Genomic DNA, 25,620 nt, shown 5'->3' with positions numbered 1-25,620 from the left:
AAATATCTTCGTTGGCCAGATAACCAAGGATTCCTAGAGTTCCTACCTGGATCCTGGTATTTCTGGGCCTATGATGTTCATCGACGTTTCGACCCTGGTGCGCCCCGATTGGTGGTCGCGACGGGTCTTTATCAAGACAGAAGGGAGACAGTCTAGAAAATTAACAAAGACTGTGTATCAGAGAGAGATGCTGGCGCTGGGACGATTAACAACCAACTAAAGTATTAAATTGAAAGTACTCACTTAAGGCTCAGACCGGGCAGCCTCAGACTAAGACCAATGGTGGCGCAACTGCCAATCAATTCTGTTGGGTAAGAGAACAATGTTGAAAATCTGTCTCTTTGAAGCGGGTGGAGGGGGTGAGGTGATTGGACCAAATCAAGGATGTGCGAGGAGGGCATGGAAACCTCGAGTGGGGAGTGAGTCTATGTTCTGTGCGGAGAAATTGGGTGGTGTGTTAGTCGAGTTGGTGTGTGGGGAGGGAGAAATGGGCCGGTGGGGTGAATAACTGAGTACAATAAATGTTAGCCGGAGTGCCCGATGAAGTGCGGTAGTAACTAATCCGAGTGTCAAATTACAGGTGATGCCAGTCGGAAGATGAAAACAAACGCTACTTGACGAATAATTCATGTTATGGCGTGGCATTTAGAACGATGTTAACCAGTGAGTGACATTGGGGTACGTGATGTTTAAACTAAGAATCACGGAGGGGTACGTGATGTTTAAACTAAGAATCATGGAGGGGGCACTGGGACTTCAGGCGCTTACCTTGTGTAGAACAATTTCTTTCCAAAGCAAACGGAGGTGCTTAGTTCCTCTCGTGCAGGCGCTGAAGCTAGCAGCGCGTAGCCCACAAGCCGTTATGAAGGTACGGCTGTGGCGTGCACGTTGGACGCGTTCGTTGCCTAGCAACGACGCTGCACCAGTCAATGTATCACGTGGCCTGCGTGAACAGAAAAGAAGACCCAGGTTAGTGTGGGTTTTGTGAGTACCGTAAGTCACAGGGTAACGAGAATCCCGGATATTAAATAATACCAGACCTGCTCAACATTTGATGTGCATAATAATTACATTTCGACTGAACAAGCAAGTAAGACACATTCATTGGATGCATAGTTCAGGGTTAAACAATATCGTAATGATGTGCGCACGGACATCTGAATTGGTATTGGACTTGAGAACTATACAATGTTCTATTTAAACAATGCCTCATCAAAACGGAAGTTGGGATTCATGAGAGACAGAAATGCAAGGTCCATAACAGTTAGTGATAGTTTACCAAGTCATGAAGAATAGGCACATGGTACAAAAATGGCATAGTTCACAACTAGGGTAACACAAATGGGATATACCAATATTGCTAACCCAAGGGGTGGGTCCCTAACATCAGTCCTCAGCAGGAAGGAATGTAAATGGATCCATTGTCTGAACTCTGTAACAACTGGGCTCAATGAATATGAGAAGGTATCCAAACAAATGAGTCTGTTATAAATATTGGCATAAATATTGGTATATCCCATTTGTGTTACCCTAGTTGTGTCTATACACTCAATCTTGCCAGGCACAAGGTCATAGATATCCTCCCAACAATGTCTCTGTTTTAACATCTTTGAGTCCCCAGTAATTATGAACTATGCCATTTTTGTACCATGTGCCTATTCTTCATGACCGATATTGTTAAACCCTGAACTATGCATCCAATTTTAGCATGGGCGAATTTTGCGAATCTGGCGTATTTGCGAACTCGCAATCTGCAAACTCCGCGAATTCTCGCAAATTTGCAGACTTTTTTTTGTGTGCGCAAGGGTTTCTGCCAGTTCGCGAGGGTTTTGTACCAGTTCGCAATTGCGAATTACTTGTCGGCTCGCAACGGTCGCAACTTTGTTGTTTCTACCTCTGGTTCATCATCACAGGTTCACAGCACCTTCTGTTTCACCACTGCCACCCTCTGATTCATCACTGTAGATTACGGGGGGAAAAGCAAGCACACCTGCCCTGCTTCAACTGACATGAATTAATTTGGGGTGGATTAATGTGCCGCTGAATTTAAACTTCCTGTCTGGCACCTGCTTCCTTATCTGTAATTTGCTTTCTGTTGCAGTGCAAATTTTCTTCCCAGGACCTTTGTGGCCTACTTGTAGCTATTCTATGAGCCTGCTGTGAGGGTCAGAGCAGGGTCATAGAATAGTTGCAAGTAGGAAACTGAACTCTGGAGGGGCCCCTCAGGAAGCACTACAGGGAAGGGTTACTAATGATGACTTTGAACTTTTGCACCTGCTGAGTGCTTTCAGTTTTGCAAAACTCGTTTTTCTGAAGAACAGCAACTCTAATGCCCCAAACAAACATAGGCAACTGAACTCTGGAGGGGCACCTCAGGAAGCACTACAGGGAATGGTTACTAATGATGAGCGAACTTTTGCACCTGCTGAGTGCTTTCAGTTTTGCAAAACTCGTTTTTCTGCAGAACAGCAACTGTAATGCCCCAAACAAACTTACTAGTGAAAGTTGATTTCTAATCCAAAAGTGATCCAAAGAAAGTCAAAAAGGCCTCAAATCCAAAAAAGTGCAGGCAAATGTCAACCTGAGGAGTTATTCTGATAAAAATCATCATTTTCCGAAGGTTTATGCTGCTTGCTGGTGGATTTCTTGTGCAGAATTGCAAATTTTGTAATTTCGCGAGTGTGAGATTGTTGCTGCCCGCATCTACATGTTCGCAATTGCGAACTCTCGCGATGCGTCGCCAAACTCCCGCGGGATCCCGCAGCAAGATCCAAAATGGCACAGCACTCGCAAAATATCGAGAAAAACAACTCGCAAATGCTGAATGACGGTAAGTGAACGTCGCACGCCGCAATATTGTATCACCAAGCAAAAAAATCCGCTGCGTGCGAATTTGCAGATTTTCGGTAAATTCGCGAGAGTTCGCGGATTGCGAATTTACCGAAAATCTGCAAAATCCGCGAGCGGAACGGACTTTCCGCCCATGCCTAATCCAATTAATGTGTCTTACTTGCTTGTTCAGTCAAAATGTAATTATTATGCACATCAAATGTTGAGCAGGTCTGGTATTATTTAATATCCGGGATTCGCGTTACCCTCTGACTTACAGTACTCACTAAACTTCTTTTCTGTTCACGCAGGCCGCGTGATACATTGACTGGTGCCGAGTCGTTGCTAGGCAACAAACGCGTCCAACGTGCACGCCACAGCCGTATCTTCATAACGGCTTGTGGGCTACGCGCTGCTAGCTTCAGCGCCTGCACGAGAGGAACTAAGCACCTCCGTTTGCTTTGGAAAGAAATTGTTTAACACAAGGTAAGGGCCTGAAGTCCCAGTGCCCCTCCGTGATTCTTAGTTTAAACATCACGTACCCCTCCGTGATTCTTAGTTTAAACATCACGTACCCCGATGTCACTCACTGGTTAACATCGTTCTAAATGCCACGCCATAACATGAAATATTCGTCAAGTAGCGTTTGTTTTCATCTTCCGACTGGCATCACCTGTAATTTGACACTCAGATTAGTTACTACCGCACTTCATCGGGCACTCCGGCTAACATTTATTGTACTCAGTCATGCACCCCACCGGCCCATTTCTCCCTCCCCACACACCAACTCGACTAACACACCGCCCAATTTCTGCGCACAGAACATAGACTCACTCCCCACTCGAGGTTTCCATATCCTCCTGGCACATCCTTGATTCGGTCCAATCACCTCACCCCCTCCCCCCCGCTTCAAAGAGACAGATTTTCAACATTGTTCTCTTACCCAACGGAATTGATTGGCAGTTGCCCCACCATTGGTCTCAGTCTGAGGCTGCCCGGTCTGAGCCCTACGTGAGTACTTTCAATTTAATACTTTAGTTGGTTGCTAATCGTCCCAGCGCCAGCATCTCTCTCTGATACACAGTCTTTGTTAATTTTCTAGACTGTCTCCCTTCTGTCTTGATAAAGACCCGTCGCGACCACCAATCGGGGCGCACCAGGGTCGAATCGTCATCAAACATCATAGGCCTAGAAATACCAGGATCCGGATAGGAACTCTAGGAATCCATGGTTTAAAATCGTTATCTGGCCAACGAAGATATTTGTATATACTTGTACATAAATTGCACTGTATATTTCGTCATTCACTGAGCACCTTTCACTGAAAGTCACTTCATACATGACAGTCACTACAAGCATTGAATGTTATCTAAGAATGATTGCAATTCGGATCCCAAATGTTTGGAATTTCTTAATACAATTGATTGATTACATGACTTAAAGCTTTTGAGCATTTATTTCTCAAACTGTTGGACTTGTATCAGAGAGTTTGAGTTCTCATTAATGAGTGTTTTCAAAAGTAATTGGTCCGACCCAACAGAACCATTTTTCATTTAAACTACATCCTTGAACCTGTCAAATTTCCTGTGGGGAAGAGGAATTTGTTGGCCCTCTTCTGTTAAATACACCAATAAATCATTGGTGCATACCAATGAGACATGGGTTCCATTCACCCAGCTCTTGCTCCACTACACCCCCACCCCCTCATTGAGACAGATTTATATGCACCTTAACCCTTAGTTCCTCCATAGAAAAGGCAAACAGTGTCAGGGGCGGAGATCATCCCTGGTGGTACCTCTTTCGAATTTCCAGCTAATCGTTGGATCCAGCCACGAAAAGTTGCACCAAATTCATCTTTTCTATGACTAGACACATGATATTCCCACCCCATTGTGTCAAATGCATGATTAATTTTGAGTCTCGTAATCAGAAATGAGGGAGAGAGAGAAGCTACGATTCATTTGGCTTCCGACCAACATAGGTATAATCAGAGGGAAATTAATCACTTGTCCCGTGTGTTACCAGGGTCAGGGGATCTGATCACCTTAACCCTTTCCATGCGGCCGAGATTCCCCTGGTGTGCTGTAAACAACACGAACAGGGGCGGGCCGTGACGAACCCCAGCCGTCATCAGCACACGAGCACCGTAGTGCATGACGGCTGGGGTTCGTCATCAGCATGGAAGGGGTTAAAGAACACTCATTAACAAATTAACTGTGCGTGCTGTATATCTTGATTCCCCACAGGAATGGTTACGTGATAAGCATCATCATCGGGTCTTGGTTATGCTTCCCTCCACCTGGAGGAGGACCAACTGGTATTCACAGTATTGATTAGAGAACATGAAAGTAAGGGTTCAATGTCATTAAAATTACCTCCAGCTGTCGTTCCAATTTATATTATGTCGAAGATGGGGTAAAGGTAAAAACAAGGTGATGGTGCAGTGCTAGAAGGGCTACTGTTCTATCACACCTGTTTGTGGCTGGTCAATATCTTTCAGCCCATGTGTGCCCAGTAGGGTCTGTGGGCTTTATTCAGGACCAAAAGATTGCATGTCTCTTGTCATAATGTGCAGAGCTAAGTAGTGCACTTACCCTTCTTCTGAAGTGAGCGATCTTTTGGTCCTGAAGAAAGCCCACAGACCCAACCAAAAGTAACAAAAAAACTTTACCATTCTACGCAGATTTCTACGAGCGGTGGAGTGTGTTAGGGCCATGCAGTTCGCCATGATTTTGAGCACCGGGTGTTTGTCCTGCACTGTAAAATCATCACAAACGGTGCCATGTGCAGCGCATGAGGGCACAGCTTCCTTTCTGCTGCTCCAATATATTTTCTACTCAAGTGTCAGCTTTTTCAACCCAAACAGAAGGTTTCTCAACCTGAGTGATCACGACCTGCCTCAACCACTTGCAATGAGAAATCCGACCACCCGTATTCAGAAATCTTGCCAGGAGGTTGATTTTCCTTGCTAGTGCCGTACCTAAACCTTGCCGAGCGCGAGCAAGGAAAATTCTCGCCGGGAGGTGGATTCCCCTCACTCGCACTTGCCAACTTGATGTTGAGGAGCACAAACAAACAAAAAAACTCCGCTCCCAAAGGAACTCCATGCTCTGCAGAGTGCGGACAACACTCCAAACTCCGCAAACGGAGGGGAGATCACCGCCCAGGCACAGCTTAAAGGTCATTCCTATTGGAACATTATTCTTAAGAATGGGTTTTCAGTGAGAGCAATTTTGTAATGCCCTGACTCCTGGCCTCAGCGCAGGACCCAACCTCTTGCATCTGAAAACTCATGAAACTGAAGCCATTCACAATGGCTTTCAACTCGGATCAAAAGCACACTTCCAGGGGCTCCTGGTAGTAACGGAGAACGGATCCACTTCTGAACAGTGTTGTTGTTATCTGCAACATGCCTTATTCTTGTTGCATTATTTTATTCATTTTTATTCCTCTTTCTAGACACATTTCACAAACACATCTAATTTAAGAAGAAATCTTTTTTGACATGATAATGGTTATATTGAGATGACTGTTAATGGTTTTCTATGTAATTTCTCAGTAAAAAAGCCAGCATTTCTAATTCGATTTGCAGTATTTTGTTTCATTTTATTTCCCTTTCAGATTTAATATAAATCTGAGTAACTAATTGTTTGTCACAAGACGGTGAACAGAAATTTTACAAACATATCTAATTTAAAAACATGTTTTGTCGGATAATGGTTATACTGAGGGGACAGTCTGCCCGTGCTCATGTTTTATAGTCTTATTTCTCTTTCAAGCCGGGGTCCAGGCTCTGACCGGTCCACGCGAGGTCAGTGGGACCCTCGGAGGGTCGGTGTCCGTTGAATGCAGATATGAGGCAGGATACCGCGATCATTTCAAATATTGGTGCCGAGGAGCAGCTCGGTTCTGCGACACTCTTATAAAAACATCGACCTCTGAGAGAGAGGTGAGGGTGGACCGAGTGACCATCAGGGATTCGCCGCAGACCAGGACATTCACGGTGGTCATGGAAGGGCTGCAGCTGGAAGACGCCGGGAGCTACCAGTGTGGAATAGAGAGAACGGCCCTGCTGGATCCCATGGCCCCAGTGTCCGTGGCTGTTCTCAGAGGTGAGTTCATGCTCTGCTGGCATTAATGGTCACTCTGCCTCTGACTGCAGCTTGGGGAAGGGGTTTCATGGGGTGATACTGTGCATGTATGTATGAATGTATATATGCAATGGTACTTGTATAGAGCAAGCCTGGCTGGTAAGACATAGTGAAGTCAACATGAGTGAGAGCCCAGCGACCGAAACAAGAGGTTAAAAGGAAAAACCACTGTACTGAGGGCAATCCAAAAACAATACCTTTTGAGTGAGAAACTACCTTAAGGAGCCACCATATTCAGTAACTCCTGTATTGTATCCAGTGGTATCAACCTATCTAATGTCATCAATGTATTCAAATGACTCCTCTGGTCCTTTTGCTCTTCCCAAGTATTGTTTTTGCGGTTAACAATTGACATTTGTTAAGGCTCTTTTCTGGCCAAAGCGAAAACGTTGTACAATATGATTTCCCAAACTACACACTCACAAAACATAAGGCTCCCAAATGTATGCTGCAAACATAAACACAAAAACCCCGTGCTCCCTGATGAGCTGCTGCTCTGTCTGCTTCTGTTGCTCGTCTCTCGGATTCAGTGTCCACTGGGACCCAACCCCTCCCACTCAAACCCCTCAACCTTCAGCGTTAAGCATAGAAGCCAAATCTCCATTCATTGTCTGTTGACTGAAACGTTTTCTCCGAGTATACAATTCCAGATTTTATTTTCAAACTGAACCCTCTCAGAACAGAGACTGTGGTCTTTAACCACACAACAGAGGTTTCATTTCTGACTTCCAGCTTGGAAAGGCTTCTTCCGGACTTCATACAGCTTTACCAAATGCAAGGGGTTGTTTCACAACACATTCACAGAACAGATGAGCAACAACACTCAACAAGATTGGCCCCCAGCTGTCATTTCAGAAGATCCAGCTTCATCTCTTCGTGTCCAATGTTCACCTAAGGGTCCATCCTCGAATTCCTTCCCACAGACATGGGCAAAATACTAGATGATCAAATACCACTCTTGCCACCTATAGCTTGTCCTAAAATACTTCCTTACTCTTCTTTCCTGTCGAGATTGCCTGACTTGGAAAAGAGAATTCCTTGTCAGTGCCCTGAGACATAAGACCTTATTCAACCCAAAATTTGTTTTTAATGTAGGATGATAGTGTACTGAAGGGATTACTGACTGTGCGTATGAGTTTAATTCCAATCATGTATCATAGCGCCAAGAGTCCAGGGCTCTGGTGTTGGTTGACTTTGCAAATTCACTTAACATAATATAGCATAACATTTTTAGATTAAGCAATCATTCTTCTCGTGCTAGCGGAAAACCGAATTTGGGAAGGGATATGGATATTATCCTGGGGAGGATTGTCGTGTAGTTCTTACAAATCTATATAGGATCTGTACGTTTGGAAAACATAAACCGAGGGATTGGTATCCATACTGATTCCAGACACCCCCACAGGAAATGTTAGCCTATAGACCAGCTAGCTCACAGTGCAACTATGAGCCCCTCTTACCAAAGAGCAGATAGCTTCTTTCAACTATCGAACATGACAACCCTAACCCCTCAGGGATGATGGAAACAGTGCAGTACCTTTTGCAGAGTCACTTGTGTTCATTTTGATTCAGAGAGACACACAGAATCAATGGAGGGGACATTTTCAATCAGCATTTATTGAACCCGCTTCATTCTAGTGTAAAATGTATGTGCTGCAACAACTGTGAGAAAGAAACAAAGATCTATGGTGATAAGCACCAGCAGAGTAAAAAAAAGGTCGAATTCTAACATAGTGCTAAAATAATGGATATATGCAGGCACGTGGCTACATGACAGTAATAATACATACTCCTCCGATGTCAACCCTAACTAGATGTACCTAAGTGTACCTAGCATGTATGTAGGTGTAAAGCCAAGCATCCCCCAAGGATAAAGCCAACCCCATTAACTGACATGGGAGAGCCAAGGACCCCATCTTGGTCTCAAGAAGGACCCCCACGAGGGATGTCAGACCATTGCGTGCTAGAGTGTCTGGGTGCAGAAACCACAGCATCTGGTGTCAGAATGGAAGTCTTTTCCTCCTCTAGCTTTCCCAGTGAAGATGTAGTACTTAAATACCTGAAAGGTACTCTCAGGTGTTCTACCTAGAAGTGTACTATGGGCATGTTGGGCAAGGATGACGATAGAGGTGACCCTTATACCGAGTTATTATGTAGAAAATGGTAAACCCACCGTGATCCCGAGAATTCTCATGCATAACACATGAGGCTAGTTTTTGGGAGAAAGCCAAACAACAGTCCTGTAGCACCTAACTAGGTAAAAGGTCAGCGCCAGACCCGGTATGGGAAACGACGGTAGGACAGATGTAGATAAAAGGTTGTGTAACTACCTAGGCCTATATAGGGGTACATTGGGCTTCATAACAGGATTACATGGGTGTACAGATGCTGACTAGTGAAGCAGTGTTAGACATTATTTTACTATATCAGAGTACATAACTAAGGCTGTGATATATTAACAGCAACATTTCCTATTTGTAATTTGCAGAAATTAACGACTGTTAACAAATTGAGGTATACCATTCCATAAGAATTAGTAGAAGCAAAATTATATGATTCCCATTTGCCAAACAAAAAGTAAAAATTGCCAAAGTGGTATCATTAACAAATTATGAATGTCATTTTATTATTATTATTATTAATAAATTAGTTTTGTAACGCGCGCAGTCTCCTAGGATAGACCAGCAGTCAGACCATCAAAGGCCAGAGCTAGAGGAGGTGGCGGTTGCATAGAAACCCCCTCCCACCTTTCTACTGGAGGGCATTATTTAAGGGACATTGCTTCACTAATAAGTCACAGGATCAGCACAATCTACAGTTCATTCCCATGAGTCGCCCCTCACGGTAAGCCATCAATGGAGCATAGCTGGGGGCACGAGTGAAAAAAAATTAGACAATGACAAACTTACATTAAATATCCCTCACTAAAGCACACTGATAGCTCAAACACTTTGAAGATGCAGCATAGACAAAGGCCCTCATTTATGAGATTTTGACATAGGACAGCGAAGCAACGAACCATGCTTCGCTGCCCTACGCCAAAGTGAAAGGGCAGGAATGCACCATATTTATGTAATACAATGCATTGCTGTAATTTCTCCCTGAGCTGAAGTTGTTTTTGCAACCTAACGCAAATGCCGACACCTTTACACCATGGTGCAAGGGTGCCTCTGATACATGCAGGATTGCTTTTGTCCAGGAAGAGGCACCTTCCTGCAGAAAAACAAATCTAAGAATGCAGCACACATAGAAAGGAGAAATAAAGATATTTATCCTTGTTAACCATCACTGATGTTGGCACTTTCTTGGTTTACATGATTAACTACCTATGGGTCAGCATAAACATCAATGGGTGTTGCATGGGAAAACCCACCCCAATTCGGATGGAATGCCCCCAGGCGCAGAGTAAGCCAAAATAGTGATTTGCAGTGTGTAGTCTTACTCAAGATTTATAAGGCCGCTCAATGCCATACAAGGTGGCTTTGTTTGGCTTCATAAATGTGATTTAGAGCCCTGCGTCATGCAAGTGCCACTCTACACGGTACAAAAGTGATGTAGTTTTCTCATATAAGAGCCCCACAAATTATTATAGGAGTTGTATTATTTGTGTCAATGCCCATATTATGGGTAGCTTACTTGTAACTTTTTTAAATAAAGCATTACAGCTGTTGCAGCAGCAGGTCACCATGTATTCATGAACACTGTTTAAAACCTGAGTAAACAACGTTTCTAAATAAGACATAGGCAGGAGCATGAGATATGTATTCCCACACTGCTTTACTACTTGTCTCTAACAGATCCAGTCTCCCACAATGTCCACATGGGCACAGAGTATGGTCAGGCAGGGACATTGGGCTGTCCACATCACCAAGTAAGAGGAGTGACACATCCACTGCAACAGAGGTACATGGAAATGTAGGAGAACTCAAATACCAATATCACTGTCACACCTGCATCCCCTACTTCTGGGCTACAGCGGTTTCTGGAACGTTTACACCTCACAGCGAATTTGTCATGGGTCAGAGAAAGCATGTGAAGGGTCAGTAGCAAGACCAAGCCAGAAAGGGGGCAGATGAACAATAGCCAAACATGTCAAAGACTGAAGAAGGCAATGCTGAGTCGCTGACTGTGCACAAAAAGCAGCATGAGGCATTATCTGAACTGGTATTTAGACTGGAGAACTTACAAACAACTGTTCAAAATGGATTTGATGCTATGACATATGGTGCAACAGGCACACTATATGCTGAGTCATAGCAGAAGAGAGACCTGCACAAAGACAGTACCACCACCCCTGAAAAAACCACCTACAAACATTTCATCATTCAGCTTTCTTTATTCTTTATTATTTTCTAATTTCAAATGTAGACTGGCTAGATTTGAAATAAATAGCACATGATAGCCCAACACACTTTAAACACAACTTGTAACAGTCTTAGAAAACAGTTCCAAAGGATCTAGTTCCATAGACGAGTCGATGTTCAATTTCAGTTTATTCTTTATTTTTCATTCTTTAAAAACTTTTTAAAGCATCACTTTTGGAACCGCGAACGTGTTTCGTCCCAACCAGGGACTTCTTCAGGGCTTGTAAAGTAAAAATAGGCTATTCGAGTTGATAATCTTTCATTAGTTTGCAACTGGTAATTATTAGATCTCAATGAAAGGAGTATTCTGTTTGGTAACCTTTCAGTTATTTGCAACTGGTGATTATATAATATCACTTTAGAGGGTTTCCTCATGTATTGGGCATAGTATTTAGCAGGTGGAAAGTCTTTTTTACGAAGCAGTGTCCCGGATATAGTAATTCGGGTCCCGCAAGTGAACCCTGTGAAGCGGACACGACCGAGGATTTCTTTTGCGGGACCCAAACTACTACATCCGGGAAAAGACTTTCCACCTGCTAAATACTATGCCCAATACATGAGGAAATGCTCTAAAGTGAGATTATATAATCACTAAGGCATCAGAGCGCTTCACAATAGGAACAGACAATTACAAATGAACAAAATTACAACAGCAGGATAAGTTACATGAGGTAAATGTGACAATTGTGAGCAAACAAAATACATGAGGTAGCAAACAGTGCAATACAGGGGGAAAGAGTGTCAAGTTTGCAGGTTACATGAGAAGACAAATTACAATTAGAGGTATAATTCTGCATTATATGCTAGATACAGAGGCACAAGAACAAACGTTATGTAGGCAATGGTGGCACTTGTGCAAGTATCAACAGCAAACAAAATGTGTGAGGTAGCAACACAGTGTGTTACAAGAGAAAAGTGATGTGTGCAAGCTACAAAGGGGTACCATACACAGGTACAAGGATAATACTGCAATAAATGGTAAACACTCAAATTACCGGAACACACTGGGAAGGCACATCCATAGTCATGGAGAATAGTTTTTTCAGTGATAGAATGAGGGCTCGAGGCACAGTGGCTCAATTGTGCTACATCTGCCCCAATTGTGTTGAGGGGACACCCTGGTTTATTTTGCATACGTCAGGAAGAGGACTGGGAAAAGAGGCGGACAAAGCAGCGCCAGTTTTGTACATAGCCCCCAGCAGTTTTATGAATGAAGAACCATTGGTTATAGATGGTGCAGCAGGAGTCAGAGATTCTAGCAAGTCCACAGCGGGGCCAGTGGTTGGGGGTTGAGCACTCACATATGTCCACTAATGAGGCGTCTGGTCTACATAATGGATCAGGTAAATGGTAAGTTGGTGGCGGTTCCTGGCTGGAGCTGCAAGGAATTGTTAGCGGACTCTGGGAGCAATTCTGGGTCTCAGATTTTCTTTTCCACCTAAGGCAAAGCAAAGTGTGGCTTTTGGTAAGCCAGAGTATACCCAAGTCGTATCTTTTGCGGATTTGGGGGCTTCAGCCGGGTGCTCTCTAAAGATTCCTGTGTCCTCATGGGAAACTTTTGATGGGGGTATTAGAGATGGGGAAAAGCCCAGTACAAGTGTTGACAAGAGCAATTTCGCTTTGGGGCATAATACATATCTTGGTGCTGATAATGAGAATGGGGATATTAATGTTGAATATTTGGTCCAAGAAGCAGCTCCTGTTTTGGTTAGTCAGGAGTTTGGGTAGCTGGGGAAAGGGTCATTTCACGTTTGCTAGTTTATTACAGAGATCTGGAGCGGATTTCTCAACATTTTGATCATGGGCGTGATGTTCTTAAAGAATGGCAAAAGGTGGTATATTAGGGTAATGATAATGAGAATGGAGATACTACTGTTGAATATTTAGACCAAGATGCAGCTCCTGTTTTGGTTAGTCAGGAGTTGGGTAGCGGGGGAAAGGGTAATTTCCCGTCTTTTAGTTTTTTACAGAGATCTGGCGCAGATTTCTCAACAGTTTCAAGGCATTGTGGCGGACATCATGGGCTTGATGATCCTAAAGATTTTTAAAAAAAAGAAAAAAGGGGGCCACGCAGTTACTTTCAGGTAGGAACAAATGGTGGGCTGCGTGGTCTTGTCCTTTGCTGGGCGGCATTTTTGATGTTCATGGGAGTGGGCTTGCGGGGGGTTTTTCGGGTTCTTTTGGTAGCAGAGAATTTTCATCAAGTCCCTTCACAGTTAAGTGCAGTGCCACAAACCGCTGGGGTGCCATTAGTTAATTTCTGTCCAGTTATGAATGTGGCCATCAATCAACAGACTGTGGTTTTGGGTCTGGTCGGGCGAAACTACCGTATATGGGATTGGCTATGTCATTGAGCACACATCTCTCTGGCAGGACTAGGCACAAAATTTGGAACCACGATTTTGCGGATGTTTGTAGATTATTACTCAGAGATCTGCAGGCCGCAGAGAGCTCGAAAGAAGAGGAGTTAGGATTGTCCCGCCGCCCTAGGGTCCCCAACAACGTCGAAAACGGGACGGCTGCCTTTCTCATTTACGCTAGTGTACTTGAGAGGCATCTGGAGAGGGTGGTGGTTCTATGTAAATATACTGACATTCTTAGGAGGGCACACTTGCAGGTGGGTGGATCTGACTGGCTTAATTATGATGAGGAGTTTAGGGCCAGGGTAAGTATTTACAATGACAAGCCATTGGGGGGAAGTAGACCAAGAGCTTTGGCTGCATTGGTTGTCTGTTCATCAGACATCGACGTCTATCCATACATTATGTGGCCTCCCCATCATTTATCGGCCCTTTATACAGTGTCCCGCTCCAATGGAGGCGGGTGGGGTTGGCAGGGCACAGTTGCCGGCAACAGGAGCCTGTTGGAATTTTTAACCGCGGTTCCGGTAGCCAACAATCTTGCATACTCAAGCACAAGTGTCCACAGTGTGGGGAAAGACACCCAATTTCACAGTTTTTTTTCCCAGTCAGCAATTTGGGGTCCATGGGAGAGGTCAGAAGGGCAGAGGGGCCGGTGCATTGGTTGTCCCAGAAGGCGCCTCCCCATTTAGAATACAGGCTATGTTACAATATTTGGATGAGTACCCGGATGTGGTGCCGCCTCTGATTTGTTTGGAGTTTTTAATTACTTTTTCGCATTGGTTACCAAGGCCCTAGTGCTCAGCATTGAACGGACAACTTGCAATCAGCAAAGTTATCTCAGGGGTTTGTTTGAAATTGTGGAAGTAAGTGCAATTCGGCAGACTAGCAGGTCATTTAAAGCGGTGAGAGATGGCCTAGTAATTTGGCTGCGGTTTGTGGAAGATTTTAATGGTGTCTCCATCAATTTTGTAGAAGATGATATGGTGTGGCAGATAAAAAAAAAAATCAGATGCCCCTGGGGCTCACGGCTTTGGGCTCTTTTTGGGAAGGACGTAGTGCTGAGCGCTGGCCGGATCATTGTTTCCATCAAGGTAGTTGCATTGCTGTCATGGAGTCTTTCCTATACTGGTGGCTTTATAGGTATGGGGTGAGGTTTTCAGGGATTCGCTGTGTCCTTTTTCACAGTGACAACATGTTTGTTGTGAACTTGGTCAACTGGCGGAGTACTAGAGACATAAGTGTTCTGCAATTATTTGGTTTTCTTATGTTGCAAGCTATTCAATGGAAAATTGTGTTTAAGGTGAAGCACATACCAGGCATAAATAACTTCATTGCAGATGCTCTGTCTCGTTGTAATTAGCAGACAGGTTGTTCGTTGGCTCCAAGGGCGGACAGCTGCATGACGGAGATTCCTTCAAACATCTGGGCATGAGGGGAGTGAGGATTGCTGAATTGGTGGAACACCTTATTGCTCAGTCAACAAGTCGCAGTTACCGCTAGGTGTGGTCCGAATTTTATATTATGCTTCCTCACAGGACAAGGGTGGTGCAGCAGTTTGGTAATGAGGATTTTTTCATGTAACATTTTGTGCTGTATCTGATGGACGGGGTGAACAACTCAATCGCCGATGCTCTGTCTCGTTGCAATTGGCCGAAGTTCCGGTATTTGGCGCCAAAAGCGGACAGAAGCAAGACGGCGATTCCACCGACCATCTGGGACCTGGGGGAGTGGGGATTGTGGCACTGGTGGAGCAGGCTATTGCTAAGTCCATACGCAGGAGTTACCAACAAGCGTGGTTTGAATTTTTAAATTATGCTTTGGCACATGATCAGGATGGAGCAGCAGTTGAAAATGAACAGTCTCTGTTAAAGTTTGTATCGCATTTGTTAGATAAGGGTTTGTCGCATACAACGATTTCCGGCAAGCTGGCGGGCATTTCCTTTTATAGTCAATTATTTTTGGGTAAGGTAGTGCAGGTTGGGTTTTTGTTGAGCAGGATGCTGAAGGGGTTTGGGCGTAGCAAGTTTATGTTAAATCTTTGAGGGAACCTATTACTTTTGAGTTTTTACGAAGGATTTTAAGTGTTTTGCCTAGTTGCTGCTATAGCGAATGGGAATTAGTTAGGTTCAAGTTGTGCAGGGTCTGGTTGTTCTTTGGGGCGTTCCGGGTTTCAGAACTTTTGGGTTTACGAATTCAACTGGGGATTCAGACATCAGACATTCGGGTTGGGACTGGGGAAGTTTTACAGATCAGGTTGAGACAGTCAAAGACAGACCAAGGAGTGGTTGGAACTGGGTTTCAGTTAAAAGTGAGTGGGGTTGTGGGTTGTTGCCCATTGGGGGAGTGGGATTCCTTTTTTAATTTGTGTGTTTTCCGTTCTGGGGTGATTTTTTGCCATGAGCAAGGGAGGCAGTTGTCTGGTTTCAGTTTTTATCAGTACTGAGAAAAGGGCTTTCATTGGTGGGGGTAAATCCTCAACTGCTTTGGGTCACATTCTTTTAGGATAGGTGCGGTTACGGAGGCTGCCAGTTTGGGTTGGGGGAGGGTGGAGATACAGCGCATTGGGAGGTGGAAGTCCAACTGTTGTTACAGATATGTTTGGTTATGACATACAGTTCTTTTCTCTTATGTTAGTTAATTGTGAGTTTTTTCATCATAGATCTAGTTTCGGATTTCCCCCGGAAAAAACTGACATGGATTATGGGCCATTCCTTGATTAAATGGTCATCAGTTTTTGCAGAACAGCAAATCTGTGGAAGAGGATTGGGTTTGTATGGGGAAGATCATGAGGTTTCGTGGAAAGGTGTGGGTGGAATGAGGTGAAAAGACCTTTTTTCGTTGCTGTCAAAGCTGTCTGCTGAGTGGGGGAATCCCGGATCTTCTCATTATACACCTGGGTGAGAACGATTTGGTGGAATTGTCAGGCCTCACCTTGATAAAACAAATGAAGTTGGATCTGGTAGTGCTGAAACAAAATTGGGTTGGAACAAGGGTTGCGTGGACTGGTTTTGTATACAGGCACCAATGAGAGGGGCTAGGCTACACTCAGCGGTGGAAAAAGCCCGCCGAAAATTGAACAGAGCAATGTCAGTTTTTTGCAAGGCAATGGGTATCACGGTATTGGTGCACGAGCATTTTTCGAGCGAGATGCTCCGTTTATTCAGGTGCGATGGGGTACACCTGTCGCAGATGGGACAAAGTTATTACCTAATGGAAATGCGGGATGTGCTGGCAAAACTGTGGGGGGTTGATCTGTGGTGTTCCCACAAAGAAGTTTAAAAAAAAAAAAAAAACATTTTGTTGTTGTTTATAATCGTGGGTTTTGGGTGGGGCAGGAAAACACTGGAGGTTTTACTGGGTGGTGTGTTTTGGGGGATAGGATAGTCTAGAGCGGACATATCCTTTCTCTCTGGGGGTTGGGGGGAGGGTAGGTGGATAAGGGAAAAGAAAAGTTGGAAGAAAAACTTTGGTTGGGATATAAACAGTTTTGGAGTTTTTGGAAAAATGATGAAATCATTGGGGAATGGTGATGAAAAACAGTTGGGGAAAAGGTTTTGGAAAAAGGTACAAAGGTTGGTGTTTTAATAAATAAATGTAAGGTGCGGAGTCTGTCTTTGACTGTCCTAGTAATAAAGTGACCTTTTATGCTATGAACAGAAATGTGTGGAGTGTCTTTATTGTGTGAAGAGGACTTGGTTGCTACTTCTCTTTAGCGGTCTATCCTTAAGTGGCGGCCATCTTAGAGTGATGTTTGTGGTGTTTTAGCAATTAGTATGTGATCATTAATGGATCGATTGAGCAGTAATTCAAATTTCTAATTATAGAGTTATCATGGACAGAATATTATCACAATTATCATACTCAATGTTTATAGTTGGGTAATGTTTATATTTAGGCAATAGCAGCTATCGCTCACTCATGAATTTCCCAAAGTTTAATATTTATAGATAGTTCATGATCGTCTGATAATGTTTAGCGCCTTCTCTAACAATCAATGATCATAAGATTTAGACTATTTGTGGTCATCATATTTGTAGCCCTATTAGACACAAACTTAGGCCCTCATTAGGATTGCGTTTTTTCCGCATCCTCCGGGCCGGCGGAAGTGTCCGCAGCCCAGAGGATGCGGAAAAACCGCAGCGGAGACTTCAAAGACCCCCCACCAGATTAGGATGGCTGGGGGTCAGGAAGACCGTCCGCCGCTTTTCCGACGTGGTCGCCTTACGACCGCGGCAGAAAAGCTGTAATATGGAGGCGCTGTCATTAGGATGGGGAAACAGTGATGCCTTTCCGCAGCGGCTTCTCCGCCGTGGAAAGGCATACGGATATTTCTTTGGGGGCCCGTTGCGGGCCCACAGGGTGACGGGGGTGGGGGGTGCACATGGGGGTACCACCCTGCATTTGCGTGCACGAAGCAGCAGGCAACGCACGGTGCCTGCCGCTTTGTGCATGCAAATGCGATGCATGCATATTTAACCTTGCGGCGGTTGCTGCTTCAAGCAGCACCCGCCGCAATGTTAAATATTGAGGATGTGACCGCCAGGGTGGCGGTCACATCCTAATCTGCATGGAGGGACCGCCGCTGCCCCTGCAGATGGTCCCACCTACTCTGGGGTGGCGGACGGACGCAGGTCCGTCTGCCATCCTATTCCTAATGAGCACCTTGATCTGTAATAATAATGAGAGACATATATATATATAAATCATTCAATGGATGTAAAGTCAGATTATTGTATTCTTTTCTAGAGGTATTATGACTTTCATGCAATTGTGTGTACTCAGAGGAAAATAAGTCCAGCAATTTCTCCAATTTTAACAATTCATTTGGCTGATCGTATACTACAACGATTCTACAATTTTGGCAGTTCATTTAGCAGATCATATGCATCAACAGTATTAATATCATTTTCCAAACTATATTTATAGAAATAGATAGAATGGCGGTCATTAACAAATAGAAAGGCCAGGACTTTGACTCCACCAATGAACTTCTTGTCTCTATGGACATAGAAAGCTTGTACACAAAGCTTGCACACAAACATCCCTCAACAGGAGGTACTTCTCATTCTTAACACTCTTTTAGAAACAAGACCTAGACCACACAAGGTACCAACTGATTTAGGCTTGTGGGTCTATGAGTGTATAGGGTAGGAAGTAAATTAATTACAATATATTAATGATTATTTTGTATTTAATATTTATTTAATCATATCTCATTGTTGTGGGGTTTATATGGGGAAACAATGTGATGTAATTTTTTTAAATTATTTTCCTATTAGTTATTAACTAATATTAATTAGTCGATAATTAATTATGTTAATTGTGTTATTCTTTTTTTTAGGTGCAGATTGTGGGGTTTATAGGAGTAAAGGGTGCAATTAATTTAAAAAAAGATTTAAATGTGGGTTTTTAAATGGGATGGGGAGTAAATACATTTTAAGTAATTCATAATAAATTTGAAAATTAAGATTAATTGTTACATTGATAATTAATTATGTTAATTTTGTAAATACTTTCTGTTACATTTTATGAGTGTGTTGTGTGTTTTATGGGGTTATATTGTAAAAAGTAAATTAATTATAATTAATTCATTTTTAATAAATCATAATTATTTGTTGATAAATATTGATATTAATAGTGTTAATATTTAGATTTTTAAAGTTAAGTTTTAGGTGAAAGTTGTGAGTTTTGTGGGGGTTATAGGGTGGGAAGTAAACCAATTACATGAATGTAATAAATATGTTTTTGTTAATAAATAATTTCTAAATAAAAATATTTGTATGGAAATTATTTTTGTATCTTAGTTATAATAATATTTGTACATATTTGTGATATGTATTTAACATTGTAATATGTTTTTACTTTAACATTTTTTAATATTAAATATAATTGTATGTTTTTACATATTTATATTTTTCTTTATTCACTTTGTTTTTGAAATTATTTTATTTTGTTTAAGATATGTTGTTTGTTTTAATGATGTTCTGACTGGAGTGGGAGTAGTACATTTTAACCCTCAATAAGCCCACACTTTGCCTATTGTTGTCATGACTAGAGTGGAAATACTAAATATTACCCCTCTGCAATCCAACACTTTCCTTACTGTTGTACTGACTGCCATGGGAAAATACATTTTACCCATCCGCAATCCAACACTTTCCTTACTGTTGCATTTATTGAAGGGGGAATAGCACATTTTACCTCTCCACAATCCAACACTTTCCCTACTGTTGCATTTATTGGAGTGGGAATAGCACATTTTACCCCTCCACAATCCAACACTTTCCCTACTGTTGCTCTGACTGGAGTGGGAATAGTAACATTTACCTTGCCACTATCCAAAACTTTCCCTACTGTTGTAGCGACTGGAGTGGGAATAGTAAATTTACCCCTCTGCAATCCAACATTTTCTCTACTGTTGCACTCATTGGAGTGGAAATAGTAAATGATACCCCTCCGTAATCCAAGACTTTCCCTATTGCTGTACTGATTGGAGTGGGAATAGTACATTTTATGGGTCCACTATCCAACACTTTCTCTACTGTTGTACCGACTTGAGTGGTATTAGTACATTTTACCCCTCGGCAAGCCAACACTTTCACTACTGTTGCATTTACTGGAGGGAGATTTATACATTTACCCAGTTTTATTATATTTTGCTTTGTGTGAAGTGGAAGTAGTACATTCTTTGTATATTTACTATAGTAGTTTGTGTAGTGTTATATAAATTGTAGTGTAAATAGTATATATATATATATATATATTAAATGTTATATTTTTTCATTTATTTTACAGTATTATAATTTATATTATTATATTTTTATATTAGATAACACATTTTTAGTAAAGAATATCAATATTTTTGACATCAATATTTTGGTCACAATATTTTGATATGGTGATATTTTGGGGGTCTATATTTTGTCAGTGAACCGCCATCAGTGAGTAATATTTTAGTTTTATTAAAATTCTAATAATATTAGTTTTCTTCAAGCAGCATGATCATCACAGGTAAATTAAGCATTTGTGATGCTATATATAGAAGTCGCCAGCAGGTAGTTATAGTTAAGAACACATTTTCCATAGGAAAATCACTTTTTTTTATTCCAATAACGTTGGCACTGCTTGAAGAATCTTGATGAGATTTTCACAAACCTTCCCCTTTTAAGTTCAGCTGCTGTATTGAAGGTTTCGGAGTGATCCATCATGCAGGAGAGGGGTGAGATAAATGGTGGGTCCTAAAAAGTGTTTTTTACCCATGTTATGTTCATGGGGATTTTTCATTTTTTGAACAGGGCTACCCATTTTTTCCCACTACTTAGAGAACCCCCTTGACCACCTGACCCACCCTTTACACTCAAGAAACTACAACAGCCATAACGTCCATACACTCAGTGTAGTCCTCACCTCAGTCCTGACTCACTCAGGATAGCCACCAACTCAGAGGCATTTCAAACCTGACACAGTACTCCCCCTCCTCAAGAAACCCTCAACATATCCGTTGATGGTAGCCACCGACCAACCCCTCTGTGTGAGACGGTAGCCTGCTCGGCAAAAGTCATGGAAACAATGATAAACAAATGTCTGGCCACCCACCTAATTGGCAACAATCACTGTGGACGACAGTGGTGGTATGACCATGGACAGTGTAAAACCATCTGCCTCCCTTTTGGTTCAATGCATACACGATACTCCATGCTTTGGAAGCAATATCATATCCTATACTAATGACACCCAGCTCATACTTCTCCTCTCCAACAAGACACCAAACTCTGTGGCCAATTTCTCCAAGTACATGACCAAAGTCGCAAGATGGATGAAAACTAATTTCTCAAGCTCAACACAGACAAAACTGAAGTAGTAATCCTCGTCAAAGACACCTCTCTCTGGGACTCCTACTCGTGGCCTGCCGAACTCAGACCACACCTGTTCCGCAACCCAAACAAAGAGCCTCAGAATAGTAATCTAGGACCAACTCACTATTACCAGCCAAGTGAATACAGTCTCCATTGCCTGCTTCCACGTGCTACTGTTATTCAAGGAATTCTTTAATTGGCTCCTGATCAGCGCTTGCAAAACTGTCATCTAATCCCTCATCACCAGCTAGCTGGACTATGACAATGCACTCTTTACTGTAATCAAAGCTCAACTGACCAATAAACTCCAGACAATACAAAACATCGGTACTTGCCTCACCCTTAACCTCAGACCCTGCACTCACCTCACATTGCACCTCAATGAGCTTCACTGGCTTCCAATCCACAAACAATCACTCTTCAAATTTCTCATCCACACATATTAAACCTTCCACATACCTAAGAAACCACATAAACCTCCACAAATCTACCTACATAACGTAACATAACATAATATACCATAACATAACATGTGTCAGCAGATCAGAAGGAAAATGCATATGTTTGCTACCTGTCTAAATTATGATGAGTTTTGAACTACTAAATGGCAAAACGTAAGTTAAATATTGCAATCCCTGGTAACCTCTGAATCCTGTATAATCTTATTTGAATAATATAATGTGGATTTTGTTTGTTTAAACTGTGTCTATTGCTTGGAGGCTCACTGCCATAAATTGAAAAAACAACTTAGCTGCAACTTATTTTAAATAGTGGAAAGATGTTAACAAGGCTTAAGAAAGTCAAAATCATATTACCATCACACATGACACTTTTACCAAATTACTGAAGAAAAAAAGCTATCTAAATTTGTAACAGGAAACACCTTATCCCTTTCCTATGTCCTATTTTTTCACTGAGATAAATTAAGAATGTAATCATTTTTGTAGTTCTATTAACTTCATATTGTGTTGGTCTATATTATTGTTTTCGGTTGCTTCATGAAAAATTAATAATTTCAAAATTCTTACATAATACATTTACTAGTAGTTCAAAAAATTTCAATAATTATGACAGATATGGAGCAAGGACACATTACTGTTCGTAAACATGTTCATATTCTATAAACTGACCCTAAAAAATATCCTGCCTTGAACAGGTTAAATATTAACTCACTTTCCTATATTCTCTCAAATTCAATTATACCAGCATAACAGAAATAATATGCAGTAGGCAAACTAGCTTGTACAAATATGGAACATTGTTAAATATATCGGCTACATTGACCAGGATGAAATCTAAATACTTGTTTTATTAAAGTATACCAAGGTGAAAGTATTGAGTGAGATGTGGGAAATGTATTTTGATTGTGTCATCAATGTTTAAATGTGTGCCTATTGATTGATATATTTTTATTGCGCTTCAGCTTCTAGTCCCTTACCACCAACTACAATTTCAGTGACGACTGCATCTTCTAATCTAACCCCAGCACCTTCAGCATCTACCAATGCTCCCTCCAACACAAACACAGAGTCTTCAGGTACATGGTAAGTCTCATGGTAACTTCCCTATTTTACTGACATTGGCACAACTTTTTACTAACTTCTCCAACATTTGTGGGGCTAGCTGCATTGGGTAATTTTCAAGTTCAAAATCAAATGATTTGATTCATGAAGAAACTCTTTACACATTGCAACCCTTAGGACTGGTTAAATGCTAGCATAACATATGATTTTCTGAAAGTTAGAATTGCATGTGATATTAATACAGATTTTTATAGCACTGCATTGCCAGTGGTATGACCTGGCTGTACAGTTAGGTTCACACCTGACTCCTGCAGATTCAATCACTGATCAAAGACGTTTCTGCTTGACTAGAATCAGCATTAGTCTGAGTGTAATTGATATTTTGTTGATATGTGCGGTTGCAAGAGTGTTGTAATGTTTAACGTTGTTTGCTTTGTCAATAGCCAGAGATCCTTAGCAATCTGGGTAAGAGATATCTGTAAAATTGATATGTACGTTGCCCTAGATTAAAGATGATGCATGAGGTAGCTGAGACTATGGTTTTGTATTGGGGTACACAGTTTTCATTTGAGTCAGTGTTAATGGTTCTTTTGCATAGGTGTTGGTTCAGTGTGTTATGTATTCTTGTGGAGTTGTGAGTTTTATTTTTTATTATGAGCTGAATGCTATTGTGAGCTTGGTGAAGCCCAGTTATATAGAGTTTCTGAACTGTACTGGATGGCTGTGCATTGTTCTAGATGAAGTTGTGATTGTTTATAATTGTGACTGGTACTGTTGTGAGTGTATTGTTGCACAATAACATTTAAGTTGAAGTCGCATATGTAAGAATCTTCTCATACAAGTACTGCTCTGAGTTAGGTACTCAGTTTAATGTTTTCTTTATTTTCTGCATGCTGTTGTCAGTTCATTGACAACTAAATGTACGTACTATCTAAGCTGTTTTGAATGAGTTTGCAAAGTACAGTTGTATATAGTAAGTGGAGTATTTAATGCAGTTATCGGAGGGGAGAGCTGTTACAAACAAAGTACTTTCCACCGGTATTGTTTACCAGCCAGCAGTTTGTTGAATCCTTGCTAGGTGTTTTGCCTAATGTTTCTAGCTGAAGCCATATGTTAGGTGCTGCGAGGTTTAACCCTGTGAGATTCACCAGATGCATTGATATATATTGTATGTATCGAAAACAGGATATGGTATGCAATGCGTATGAGGAACCACAAACAGACTGCGCCAAGTAGGCAAGCAACCATTACCCTTCCCTCTTAGAGACTCTTCTTCCTTTACCTGGTTGTGAGTCACAGTCAATCCTGCTACTCTCCCACCACATATCTGACTGCTGCAGTGACTCATCTCAGTTTATGAAGCTGATCTCTTTTCTCTACCTTATCATGTGTCTGAATTTTTTAAGAGCACCCCTTGTAATGTCAGCATTGGATTCACCTGTTTCAGAGCTCTGTTGGTGTACTATTGTGTTGTGATTGGCCTCTAAGTGAAAAGAATCGCTCCACTACTCTCGTCTGACCAATTCAAATAGCTTGCTACTAACCCCTTGGGGTTCTCTGACTCAGAGCTATTCTTGTACTTTCCTACTGATCTTTTGGGGTCTTTGACAATGTACACTCATCTGAAACCCCCCACCAGCCCATAGTCCATTTGGTTACTGAATACCAGTAAGATCCTAGCGACCCACTGTTTAACAGTTCTGTTCCTTCAAACTCCTAAGGGACAGAGTTTTTGATTGCTAGGTTTTCTTATCATTTGTCTCCCATAAACTATTGAAAGTCTAAATATCCCTCTATTTATCTTGTGCATCCACAAATGACAGTGTTTGTTGACTCTTACATATTTCTACTTCACAGCAGGAACAGCGAGGGATCACTGATGCTTCTGCATGATTCTAGAATTGAAGGTATCAGGTGACTGATGGAACAGAATGTAGGTACTGAGGACACCTAAGGCCCTTTTACACAATGTGGTACATTTTCCTTCTTTGTGGGGGGCGCACCCTTCAAAAGGTGTGCTATGCGCAAACAAGGAGAATGCACTGTATTAGATTGAGTGCACTGCTCCCAGGGCTGTCGTAAAATCATGCTGCCCTGGGGGCAGAGCATTCAAGTGAAATATAAAGCAGCTTTGAAAGAGATGCTCCATGTTTTAATTTGCAGGCCTAAACATGCCTGTATTTTCATGAGGGGTGAGAGATCCCCTGCAGGCGGATGCAGTGAGTGACTGCACCCTCCTACAAGGAGATCTCTGGTGGTCCTCTGCAATTGAGGAAACTGACTCTGATGATTGCGTTAGCACTAAATGAGCGCAAGCACTATCTGCATTACAGAAGGGGCTGCAAAAGCATCTGATGCCCTTTCTGTATTATCAAAGTGCACCGGGTGCAGAGAGCGGGTACAAACACCTGTTGTGCCCCCAGAGCACTCTGTCTGATTCGGTCCCTGAGGCATTTGTCTCATAATATCTCTGTTTTGTGGGATGCTCTTTTGGGGTGTAATAGTCATTTTGGTTTAAGTGTGTCATATTGCAG

General features: G+C 42.1%; 1 protein-coding gene across 3 annotated transcripts in view; it reads left to right on the top strand.

Moving 5' to 3' along the window:
- Nucleotides 1-25,620, top strand: part of LOC147726109 (uncharacterized) — a 263,025-nt gene that overhangs the window by 36,716 nt on the left and 200,689 nt on the right. For 2 of the 3 annotated variants that reach the window (XM_086960215.1, XM_086960214.1), the window contains exons 2-3: nucleotides 6,609-6,941; nucleotides 22,987-23,107. In XM_086960215.1, the coding sequence (XP_086816341.1) occupies nucleotides 6,609-6,941; nucleotides 22,987-23,107 (454 nt within the window). The remainder of the gene's footprint in view (nucleotides 1-6,608; nucleotides 6,942-22,986; nucleotides 23,108-25,620) is intronic. The other variant, XM_086960216.1, reaches the window with a different exon arrangement.

The sequence above is a fragment of the Lissotriton vulgaris genome, chromosome 3_1, assembly GCF_964263255.1.
Source record: "Lissotriton vulgaris chromosome 3_1, aLisVul1.2, whole genome shotgun sequence".
In the NCBI taxonomy this organism is placed as follows: domain Eukaryota; kingdom Metazoa; phylum Chordata; class Amphibia; order Caudata; family Salamandridae; genus Lissotriton; species Lissotriton vulgaris.
Note: the sequence above shows the minus strand (reverse complement) of the source record. Positions and strands in the feature narration are given on the sequence as shown.